This window comes from Dinoponera quadriceps, unplaced genomic scaffold (assembly GCF_001313825.1).
Source record: "Dinoponera quadriceps isolate SergipeBrazil2010 unplaced genomic scaffold, ASM131382v1 scaffold6118, whole genome shotgun sequence".
NCBI classification, from domain to species: Eukaryota; Metazoa; Arthropoda; class Insecta; order Hymenoptera; family Formicidae; genus Dinoponera; species Dinoponera quadriceps.
Window position 1 is genome coordinate 79,258 of NW_014562572.1, and position 11,809 is coordinate 91,066.

Consider the following 11,809-nt stretch of genomic DNA (forward strand, 5'->3'; position numbering starts at 1 on the left):
TCATGCCCTCCTTTGCTTCCAGAACAATTGACGGCTGTTATATATATATATAATATATATATAATATATCCATAATCTTATTACATATACACTAGCTGGTTACAATAATTTGTGAAAAATATACATCAAAATTTTGTTACTTTTTACATCACAGATATTTTAATATAATATATCTTCTTTTAATTCTTAAAGATTTTTTTCTGTTCCTCCCCGTATATATTCGACCAATCCGTCACTCGCCGGATTGTTATCGCCCGCGACGAAGGGAGAGACGGTAGGTAGGATGTACACGACGATCGAAAGGACTCTTTTATTCGCGCGCGATTCGTTCCGACTTCTCGCAGACGTCCGAGAAAGCGTTCGCGGGGAAAATCGAACATCCCTCAGACGTCGACAGCGCTCGAAAATCATCGTCGTGGCGCATAAAAGAGGCCTTAAGCTCGATCACCCCAATAACAACAATGCGATTTCGAGTAGCTGCTTCTCTCCGTCCCGCTGTCTCCCCCGGAAAGAAAAGAACGAAAATCGACAGTGTTTCAAGAATCGCAACGGTACACCTGCCTAGCCTCCCATTTCCCGACGATCGCGCGTAGCAGATTTCCTCTCACTGGAGCCCGTCCGCATGTTGCTCGAAGAAACGTCTCTCCCTCGGCCGACGCGCCCACCCTGTTGTCGCGGAGGGGAGCGCCTCTCATCGATCGCTCGTCCGGACGGCGATTGCCGCGCGGAATCGCGCACGGTTTCGTAAGTAATCGCGCCGAGTGTGAGAACACTTTTCGGCTTCGCCGCGAGAGAAACGAACGGGGTGTGTGTGTGTGTGTGTGTGTGTATGCGCGAACTCTGGATAGTCTTGAACGGCGGACGAAACTTCCCGGGGCGTAGCAGCTGGGAGATCATTACGCGGACGCCTCGTTAATTGCGCCGTCGGCGCGTCGATCGTGCTAATTGTCGCGACCTAATCGTCCCTATGCCGGCGAGCCTCGAAAATCTTCGCGTCGTCGAAAAAACGCCCATTTAATATTTGAACATTAATATTTATGATTCTCGAAAAATTTCGAAAAAATTCCATTTTCTCTTCTTTCGATTGAAGTTATCTCCGCTGAGAAATATCTTTTGTTACCTTACGCACTGAATTTTGATCAGATATACACAGTGTGCGATCTCTCTCCTTCCGCCGGCGGACGCACGTGAAATTGCGACTATGTCACTTAGGCGGTATATTCTATAGAAAGGAAATCAGCAATAATTTGTTGACCGTCGCAGCTTACAGAATTTGATCCAATTACGCGCGTATCCGTAGCAACCGCGAATTATTTTCGACGACGCGGATGCCTCTCATTCGTCCTAGGTTTGATTTCGCGCTTCCTATCTACCTCTCCCCGGTGTATCGTTCTCCTCCTCTCGCGAAGAAAGAAACAACGCCGCGTTTGCAACCCGATGGATCGTTGGAGATGTATGCCGATTATAGACCGCACCAAACGTCGCGACGAAACATCGTAACCGTAATTGAATTAACGACAATCATAGTGTGTGTGTGTGTGTGTGTGTGTGTGTGTGTGTGTTACGCACGTTTACTATCATCCGCACGATAAATATAATTTTTTTTCACATCTAACGATAAATCTTTCGGTAAGGGGTATCCGGGCTTGAATTTCTGGGTGTGTCGGTGAGGCGAATTCGCGGGTATGGGGATGTGAGGAAGAGTGAATCAGTGGTCGGAACAAGTGTATAAACATACTTCCCTCCTTTTCGCGTAATACCTTTGTGAACGTTTAGAAAAAGAGGCATCGAGTAGATCAGATCACACTGATTTATCGTATACCTTTTGTCTGCGTGAGGAATAAAGGGGAGTAGAGAGAGGGTGGACAGTTAAAAAGTGATTTAGCGGGGCGAAGGAAGGTTTAAGTTTACGTTTACACACAATCATGATTAGCTTGCATTTCGCTTGGTTTTTCAGCTTGTTATTATTTTTTTTTTACTTTTTAACCCTAAGGAGACCTTAACGTTTACACTCAATAACTTGTTTCCGCGTTTACGCGCGCTTCCTTTAAAGTTACATTATTCACGGTTTTTTTAATAGGGTAAATTTTAAGTTTAGTTCCAAAAAACACCGAGAGAGTAGCCTTGCTTATATGGTTTACTTTTTTCGTAGGTATAATTTTTTTTTGCGTTAATAAGGAATTTTTGCATTTTTAAAACACCGAACATACATGCCTTATATTTTATATACAGCCTAGAGTCTTTCAGTCGTTACTTTTAAAGAGAGTCATGAGATGAGTGCGTGTGTGGATCATCCTTTTTTCGTTTCTTCCTACTGCGCTGCTCTCCTCTTTCTTTTTTTATATTTGTTCACGTCGCTTACGATCGACTATGCGAGAGAAAAATAGGAAATCCTGGCTCGCACTACAGCACCGTTTTTACTTTTCTATTTGTCGCCGTTTTCTCGCGTTCGTCTGGCCTCCATCCTGCTCCGGCCTTTCGTCTTGGTCCTGTCTGCTACAATAACGAAATGACGTCCCTTTTGCAATCCGCGGATCGTCTACGAAACGGAATTTAACCGAGAATTGCGACGAGAATCCTCGATGGTCGTGCACGTCAGACAAACGAAAGACTCGCTCCAACGATGCCACCACAAAATATAAGTGTGTGCAAAATGTCTACGAATTTAAAGTCGAATTATCTGTAAATTTCGACCGAGTCGTTTCTTCCATGCATAGTTAAAATTCAGAAAGAAAAACAAGCGTCTTGGACTCGTGCGAATTTGAAATCTCTCTCGACATTAACTCGAGTTATTTTGCCGGACTTTCCCAAACTCCTCTGTGAAAATGTCTCATTCCCTCGGAGGGTGTCACATCCTTTTTATAATTTCTCGCATGCACACAAAAACGTGCACGACCCCGCGTGGAAAACCGAACGAGAGAGAGAGACGATCCGTCCGATACTCGTATCGTCGTTATTCCGAGCCAACGACGGACGATCGAGGCATGCGTGCCGGCGCGTCGGGTACGCTCGCGGGAGCCAAAAACAGAGAGAAATATACATTCTTAGGTTCTCGAATGAGTCTTTTCCCGAAGAAACGCGTTGCCTCTGCGTCTCTTCCTTTTACGCGGTAGAAAATTTGTATTCGTATCAAAAAGTCTCGCGCTTAAGAAAAAACGTCCCCGCTTTCGAGCGGGCGCGCGCGTTGCAACTCCCCTCTTTCTTCTTCTAATCTCTCCACGTTCTGATTTCGCGTCTCCTTAGTTCCGTCTGGACCAATTCGATAACGCGGCGCCGGCAGATCGCGATCTTCGTCGCCGTGATTGCTCGCAAAAGCAGAGAGCTCGGGTGTCAAACTCCGCGTGTGGGAAACGAAAGTGCGTGAAAATGAAATCGACTGTATGCGAGAGACACTTCATCATTCGGCTCTTCTTTTAAATAGATATTATGCGATTAGACTTTTTTTTTTTTGAGACACTTCTCCAAAGAGAGATATCGTGGTGTTGTCGTAGCAACATTTGATTGAACTCGTATGGAACGACAAGATTCCGTCAGGTTAAGTGCGAAAGGCTGTTAAACAGCTCTCCGGATGGATTCCGTCCGGCGATGCGCAAATTTTCTGTCTGTAAACAAAAGAACGAGCGAAAAAACAAACGGACGCATTCATCTCATTCCCCCATTGGTTCGCATCGATTGGCAATCGGACGGACCAAAGGTCGCGTCGGAAAAAGCACGGTCGGTGGGCAATATCCAACGACGAAGATCGCGCTCCGCTATTTCCCGCGTTGCCCTGTCTCGCCGACGAAAACGTGGGACCCGTTCCGCGAGAACGCCGAAACAACAACCGAGAATTATAGAAATATTGTCGCCTCGTGAAAAAACGTCACCTACGCGCGCCAACAAAAGCCTTGGCTCGTTCGCGCTTCGCACATGTTCGTAATGACCAAAAATATATGTATATATAATATATTATTCCTTATATAATTATGTCGCTCCTTACGAGTTAAGAGTAGTGTTTAATAGTAGATAATAAGATTTCTTTTTCTTGTTGCATTAGGTAGTTTTACACTCATAGAGAGGAAAAAATACGTTGTCGCGTCGGCATTTTTGTTCCATCGTTTGACCTTTCGTCGTCGTCCACCGATCGGTAGCAGTAATTAATAATCGTAATAATAATCATCGAGCGGCTAACGTTTCGCGCGCGCGCGCGTGCCCGCGACCGAGCGCGTTCTCGTGGCCGCGAGAACGTCCCTTTTCAACGCGCCGACCTTCGACGGAAGCTCGCTTTCAGCTCTATTAAGCAGGGAGAGCTCTCGCGCGACGCGCGTTTAGCGACGCGTGCACGCGCGCGACGTCTAAGTATCTCGTTATATGTTCCCCATTTTTGTATACTCTCGTAAGTATGTGTACCTGTGTGTGTTATGGGTGTCGGTCACTGTATCATTATGCGTCTCGTGGAATGTCGTGGATTAGAATCGTGCATCTGCTAAAGCGTAAAAGTGTTGTCGAATGCGTGTTTACATCTCCGTTCGTATACTCTGAAATATACTTCTCGCCATAGTCGAAAGGATCTCTTGGACGCGCGCCTGCACGGCCAGGTTAGCCGGCCAGCTGGTTCGTACGGCGGGTGGTTGCGCTTAACTGGCGGAATCGCAATGGGTCGATTGTGCTTAGCGTCGTAATAGCATGCCATCTCTTTTCTGTTCTTGCCCCGGCAACTTACCTGGCAACGTTCGAGGGTTTGTTTCTTCCGATTGGAACACGGAGAGGTTGGAGGGAGCAGGCTCGTGTGTGGGATAATCGGTAGTCATCGTATCGTCGCATCGGAGGATTCCCTTCTTCGTGGCACCCCCGACGTCTCTCCGAGGGAATCGGAGAGAGAAGAAAAGCCGATCGAAGGGAAAGCTCGCTCAACGGCGAGAAGGCGCACGGGATCGGTGTGAAAAGAGAGATCTGAGCGGGAATCTTCACCTTGTGTGTGTGTGTGTGTGTGTGTACTCATAACTTTACTGATAACTGATACTGACTTTCGTCTACTGCTCTACGGAGTCCTCCATGCTGAGCGCGGAGCCGCGCTGCTCCGCTGCCGGCTGCTGGCTGCTGTTAGTCGACTCGCCGGACCTGTTGCTCGCGGTGTTGTAGCCCCTCTGCAGTTGCACGACCAGCCCGCTCACGGCAGCGTATTCCTTTTGTTGTTGCTGCGGCTGAGTCTTCGAATGATCTACTATAAGCTTACTATCACAGGCACTTTTTTTGTCAGTTGATACGGCGTAGAGGTTGTGTAAGTCCGGGTAGTGGTTCAGCTGTGATTGCTGCTGCGGCGACTGTTGCTGCAGATTCAGAGGCTTCCGATCCTCCTGACCGCCGTTGTGAACCTCGCGCTCCCTGCTGCTGCGATCGATCCTCGAGTCGCGGGTGCTGTCTTCGTCCCTGCTGCCCGCCCTGGAGATCGACAAGGGTGTCGGCGGCGACGTCAGCCGGTCGCTGCCGTCGTCCGTGCGGCCGCCTCTTTCCGACGGCGAGGGACTGAGGTCGACCGTGGGCACGCGTTCCGGCCTTTCCGGCACGATTCTGCCCGACGACGAGGACGACGCCGCCGCCGCCGCCGCTCGATAACTCTCGTCTTCGCTGCTGTCCTGCGCCATCCGCGGCAGCGGAGTTCTCCTCGAGTTCCTGCAGAGCTGGTCGATCAGCGTCTTGCTGCTCATCGTCTCCGGGTGTTGCTGCTGCGACGACGACTGCTGCTGCTGCTGCTGCTGCTGCTGCTGCTGATTCCTCGTCTCCGCGATCGCCCGCTGGTCCCTTGGAATGCCCGTCTCGAGGCTCGACCTGATCAGATTGTCGAGAAAACTGCCGTTCGCGCCGGGCCCGTCGTAGATACTCTCCACCATGTCGCGCGGCGTCTTCACCATCGCGGCGCCGCGAGAATTCGAGGTGCCCGCCGCCGCGTCCGCCGTTCCGGCGATCCCGTCTCGGTGCACCATCGCCGCGTTTCGTTGTTGCTCCTGCAGACCGCGCATTCGCTGCGACGCGAAGTACTGTTCCGACAGGATCGGCACGTTCGGCGCGCCACCCATGAAGGGAGAATGCATGAACGGCGTCGGGTTCCAGAAGTTGAAGGGCCCGAACGGCAGGTGGGGCATACCCTCCATAAACGGCGGCATCTTCAGCCCATTCGGGCCGGGTATGCCACCCGGCGGCGTGAACGGTTTCTGCGGCTTCAACTGCGGCTTCTTCTCGACGCTGGCGCCCGGCCGCATCGCCGCCGCCGCCGTCGCAGTCTCCTTCGACTTGTCGTCCGGTTGCTTCTGGTCCCTGCAACGAGATTAGACATCCTTTTCAATCAACTCCTTCGTAAATTCAAATGGATTTTCCTTCGAATTCGAAATAGCTCCGTTGGTTACGAATTCCGAGTGAAATAAGACTCACCTCTTTCGCGGCCTCATGAGATGCCGCTCCTTCACTTTGTACTCGAGGGTGGAGTGCGGCACTCCGTAGTAGCTGCCAGCACGATGCACGCTCATCTCGCCGCGCTGGACCGCGCGCACCGCCTCGACGAGACTGTCCCTGTCGTAGTTCCTATACTTGCCGCGCTTCGGCCTGGTACCCTTGCCGCCGGTGCCCGGCTTCGGCTTGTTCGCCTCCTGCGACTGCTGCTTCGCCTGCTGCGACGGCGCTTGTTGCGGCTGCGGTGGTGTGTAGCGACCCCTCTTGAACGGACTCGGGTCCGTCATCTGCGGCTGGACGACACCGGCCGCCGCTTGGCAGCCCGGCAAGCCGGACGTTTGACCCTCTTGGAACTTGACGCTGATGCTCTTGGCGATGACGTCGCGGAAGTTGACCGCTTTGCCCACCAGCGAATTCGTCGGGCTGCTGGTGCCGGAGAACGCTGGACTGGCTCGCTCCAGGAGGCCCGGACTCGAGGCGGCAGCCGCAAAGCCCTGAGCGAACGCGGCGGAAGTCGGCTCGCCGTTCTTGCTGGAACAGCCCGGCGTGCTGGCGGGCTTGTAGGACGGAATTTTCAGTATCGCTCTGCCCTGAGCGCTGTCGCTCGCCTCCTCCTCGATGTTGGGATTGAAGTCGTCATTCGTCATCGGCGTGCGCTGCTGTTGCTGCTGCTGCGCGGCCAGGTGATGGTGCTGCTGATGGTGGTGCTGCTGGTGGTGCGACTGCGACTGATCGCCGTTCACGTTCTTATTCAGCCTCTTGTCCTCGCTCATCAGCTTCCTCACCACCTCCGGTATGCGGTAGTTTTGCGTCTCGATGCCTGACGGTCGTTCAAACAGACTTTGATTTTCTCTATTATCCGACTAAGCGCGTGCTTAGGTCGGACACTCACCAATTAAATATCTCGATTTCTCAACGAGGGAAAAATCGATTCTCATTGCAAAACGCTACTTTTTTATTCAACCCGTCCACACGAGTGAATTGGCCGAAAAGTTTCGGCTTATACTCTGTATAAGCAAGAATATATAATCTTATATGAAGATAAAACGCTTACATGGAGAAATTCTATATAGATCTACTAAAAATAGATTCGTATTATTAAAGAATAAATCAACTGAGAGGAAAAAGAAGATAGAAAGAACGATATTTTCGAACTGAAAATTGCAATCAATTTCTATCAATCCAATATCTTTTCCTCTCGGTATAAATTCTTTTCGAATAACAAGAATATAATATTAAAGCTATGTAGAATTTCTTCACGTGTATAAAGGAGTTTTGTAAGATTATATATATTTTTGCTTATATATACGAAAATACGAGTGTTAATTTTTCTTTGTGCGAGTATAAATGGCAGGGAAAAAATGCGACGGACGTCGACCTAATGACACCTTCCCCCCGAGATATCGGGTCGCAATTCCGAAAACGGATTTAAGCTACTCTGAAACTAACTCGCCGTCTAAAGGCGGAAAAAGTATCGACGCGGCCGGCTATGGCCTGGCTTCTATCGATTCTAGAAGTCTTATCGCGGCGTAATACACTTTTCGACTTTCGTCCCTTAGCGCCGATTGGCTAGTCAATGAGCGGGCAAAATAAACGACTGCTTGTCGGAAATGATTTCTTCCTTCAACGGACTAATTTCACGTCGCGCACACACATGTGCGTATTAAAAAATATGCTTTCGAAGAGGCGCAAATCCGTCAATTGAAAAAATCAAATGACAATCATACGAAACCGACAGTTCTCGGGACAATTGATTCCACTTACCCAACGGTGCCGCGGCAGCTAGCATTTTTTGGATGTAAGGGCCGATGTTCGCGTGTTCCAGTCCCGGCCACTCGGCCCCCGTTTCGTGTCCCCGTTGCAGTAGGTTCCTGAGGGAATCGCCGCCGGTTCCTTCGAGCGCGGAGAACCTGACGAGATCCTCCAACGAGAGCAGGGGCTTCAGCAGAGCCTTTTCGACTTCCTTCTCCTCTTCCGCTCCGGACAGTTCTTTCTCGTCCACCTGTTAAAAACATCTCTTCTAGCATTTTCTGCGTACTCCTCGCATCTAAATTGCAGATTACGGTCGAGTTGTCCTCTCGAGGAAAGTAGAAGCTTCTACTCCGCCTACGTGGACGCGAGTAGAAGCGGTGCTTCTCTTATCATCGATAATCATTAGGCAGCCGTTGCAATGGCAACTTCTTGTTCGAGAGTGCTTCGTCGAGAGGTGCCTGTCCAAAGTGTATGTGTATCTGTATCGTGTATAAGTGTCGATATATATACAGAGCGTTTCTTCCTAAAGTGACCGCGTATCTTGGAAAAAGAAGTATCCGCGTAAAAAGATATTTCGAGACGACAGGACAGCTCGGGAAACTTTCTCGGACGTGATATCTTGGAGATTTCTCGGTGAATTTCGGGACGTCAATTCTTTATATAACGGAAAGCCGTGATCAAGACGGTCTCTTTCTCCTTTTTCCACTCCTGCAATTTCTCTTACTCCCCAAAGTCGAATACTTCTTTCAAGATACACGCGATCAAGTCGCACGAACCACTCCGTACGCTTCCATCGAATAGCCATGCAGGAGCTGCTAATCAGTAAACAGTTTTCTTTCCAATGACGCGAGAAAAACGACGACGCAATAAACTCGCGACTAAATTCTCCAGACAGAGGGTAACACAAGGCGGAATTCGCGAGAAACTTATCTTCGACGAGATACATCGGAATTTAAGTACGCGGAGATATCGCTCGCTCAAGGCACATGCATTGCACTAAAAGTGAAGCAACACTCTTCTACGACGGCGGCTACGTGTATAAACGCGAGCTGCGCGATCGCACGAAATGCAGGAATGAAAAATGAGACTTTAACCGTGCATAGACCGTGCTTACGAGCTCGACAAGTTGCACCGTAAAATAGCGCCTCTCGGTGTTCATGCTGAAGCTCGCACGATTTGGACGATTTCAAGCCGGCGGACCGATTTTTCAAGAAAAATGCGACAGACAAATGTGCTGATGTTTCAACGGCCGAAGAAATCGTAATAATCGCTCAGTTTAATCTCACAGCACCTTATAACAGTGTTTTTCGCTCGAATTCGAGTGTTTTGCAAACATAACATTTTCGAATACAACAAAACCGAGTTTTCAGCACCCGTTCTAAAAAGTGTTTTTATTTTATTCCTTTTTAGATTTTATTTCACTATTTTCTCGTTCGCATACGAAATCACACCGTCGTATCGAAATCAGATTCTGCTGGTAATTTTTGCTAAACAACTGAATGAAAAAAAAACATTATTGCTCCGCGCACGATCCTCGAAAAAAATAAAATGGAGATTTCTTCACGCTTCGTCGCTTTCAACGTCGGAATACTCGATTTCCAGTTGCCATACGAAAAAAAAAATAGATTTCTTTAGTTTTAATAAAATTTCTTTAATTTAATTGAAACAAATTTGTCTTTTGGAATAAAGCAAACAAACGAATGTTTGATTCAACAAACAGGATTGTTTGATTTCTCAAACAATAAATATCTTTACGTCAAATAACATGTTTCATTTGTATTTTCATCAAACACAACAATGGTTTTAATATACAATGTAATGTTACAAACAACAAATTATTTGGACATTATGTTAGAAAAAAAAACGCAATGAATTTCTCCTTATTTCAATGGAATAACATTTAATATATAATGAAATACATTTTTTTTTATTAAGAATAAAATATTATTTCTTTTAAATAATACTGCTTCTTTTTCCATCAAACAACATGGTTTACTCTAATGAATGAACAACATTTTCATTCAAACAAAATGATATCCGATATTAAATTATGTCGTTTATATCAGAGAAACCAAAGTGAAACGAATACGTATACTAAATCCACAGAGAATTTCTTCTCTGTGCACAACCGATTCCTATTGTATGTGTGTTGAGCAAAATTAATCGCGGATCCGAGGGAATCCGGGCAAAAGACACTATCAGATGATGAGGATTAAATCGGGCCGGCGTGTTTAGTCCGCCGTAATCTTCGATTGCGCCGCTGTTTCATGCATGACGGCGCGTTCGTCCTGAAATTGCAATCCACCTCTATCTCGGGACTGTCATTCGATCGGGCGTAGCTACTGGCGCGGAGATGGTCGTAATGCGCGCGCGGAACATCAAGGATGCAGAGTGTTCAAAAGCGTACACGAGCGCCCCGTCTGAAAGGAAGAGCGAAGGAAGAATCGAGCCCCGCTGATCCTCCTTTCGTCTCTCTCTCTCTCTCTCTCTCTCTCTCTCTCAACACGATCTCTTCCCAAAAACTTACCTCGAGTCTTGCAACCTCGCGGACACCAAGTTGCCGTGTGTTAAACTACAAATAGTGAGATAAAAAAAGTTAAACAGCCCATGCAAAAGACACTGGACACTACTGAGCACCACGGCGACCGACACGGAGCCGCGTAGACCGTCGTCCGTTTCTTTCGAACATTCGTGGTTCACCGAATAAACGCACAATTGCTGGCAACGCGTTTCGGATTAGGTCGATATCTCTCTGTCGCTCGCGCTGCTAGATCAGTATGTCGATAAGGTGAAAGAAATTGTTTAAACATGCGGAGAAACAAAAAAGATCGCTCTCTCTCTCTCTCTCTCTCTCTCTCTCCTCTTTCCCTGTACAACATAACGTCTAATATCGGGACGAGATATTTGTAAATAAAAGTCTGAAAAATAATTTTAAGACGTCTTTCAGATGTCTTTCGTCCCGATTTTAAACGTTATGTTATATGTCAAGTCGCAAACATGAAAATTCGTGAATTCAAAGCAAAACGTGAGTGTCCTCGAAGAGCGCACATATTTCCTTCTTAACGTAAAGTGACCGCGATGAACTACGATTTGCGCCAATGTTCGCCATAATTTAATCCATCAAGCAAACGTTGAATTCCGGCAAAAAGACGAAACTGTCGCAGCTATGATTCATGACGAAGCTGTTTCTCCTCAGACTAGATCGAACCAAGAAATCGATCGACCAAGCAGGAGTTTCTAGCGGGCGATTATCGGGTTTTGAGAAACGGTCCACGCGAGATCCACGATCGCCGTGCCAGAGGTATGTTTTGGGGAAGCTTCATTCGTTCTTCCTAACCAAAACCACACTTAGATAAAAATGAACGGTACATGTTCGCGCATCCTCTCCCCGACAAGACCTCCCCTCGTGCATCGTCTTCGGCCTCACCCCCGTTCGCGCGTTTCTCTGCGCAATAGAATCGATATGTTTAGAGCGACCAAAAAATCATCGCGCATCTACAAGGACCGTCGAAAACGGAAATAGGAGAAGACCGTGCGTCGCTTCGAGACTTTGTTTCCCTCGCGAGATTCCCCGCCAATTCTACGCATCCTCGGCTTTCCGACGAAACGTCGGCGACACGTTCCCCCCCCC

At 48.0% G+C, this 11,809-nt stretch overlaps 1 protein-coding gene across 2 annotated transcripts in view; it reads right to left on the reverse strand.

Moving 5' to 3' along the window:
• Positions 1–75: 75 nt before the first annotated feature.
• LOC106751146 (mushroom body large-type Kenyon cell-specific protein 1) overlaps positions 76–11,809 on the reverse strand; it is a 90,570-nt gene continuing 78,836 nt past the window's right edge. The window contains exons 9-12 of one of the 2 annotated variants that reach the window (XM_014631972.1): positions 10,706–10,750; positions 8,191–8,428; positions 6,409–7,246; positions 76–6,294 (exon numbers count right to left, since the gene is read on the reverse strand). In XM_014631972.1, coding sequence (XP_014487458.1) covers positions 5,013–6,294; positions 6,409–7,246; positions 8,191–8,428; positions 10,706–10,750 — 2,403 coding nt within the window. In that variant the 3' untranslated portion in view covers positions 76–5,012. The remainder of the gene's footprint in view (positions 6,295–6,408; positions 7,247–8,190; positions 8,429–10,705; positions 10,751–11,809) is intronic. The other variant, XM_014631973.1, reaches the window with a different exon arrangement.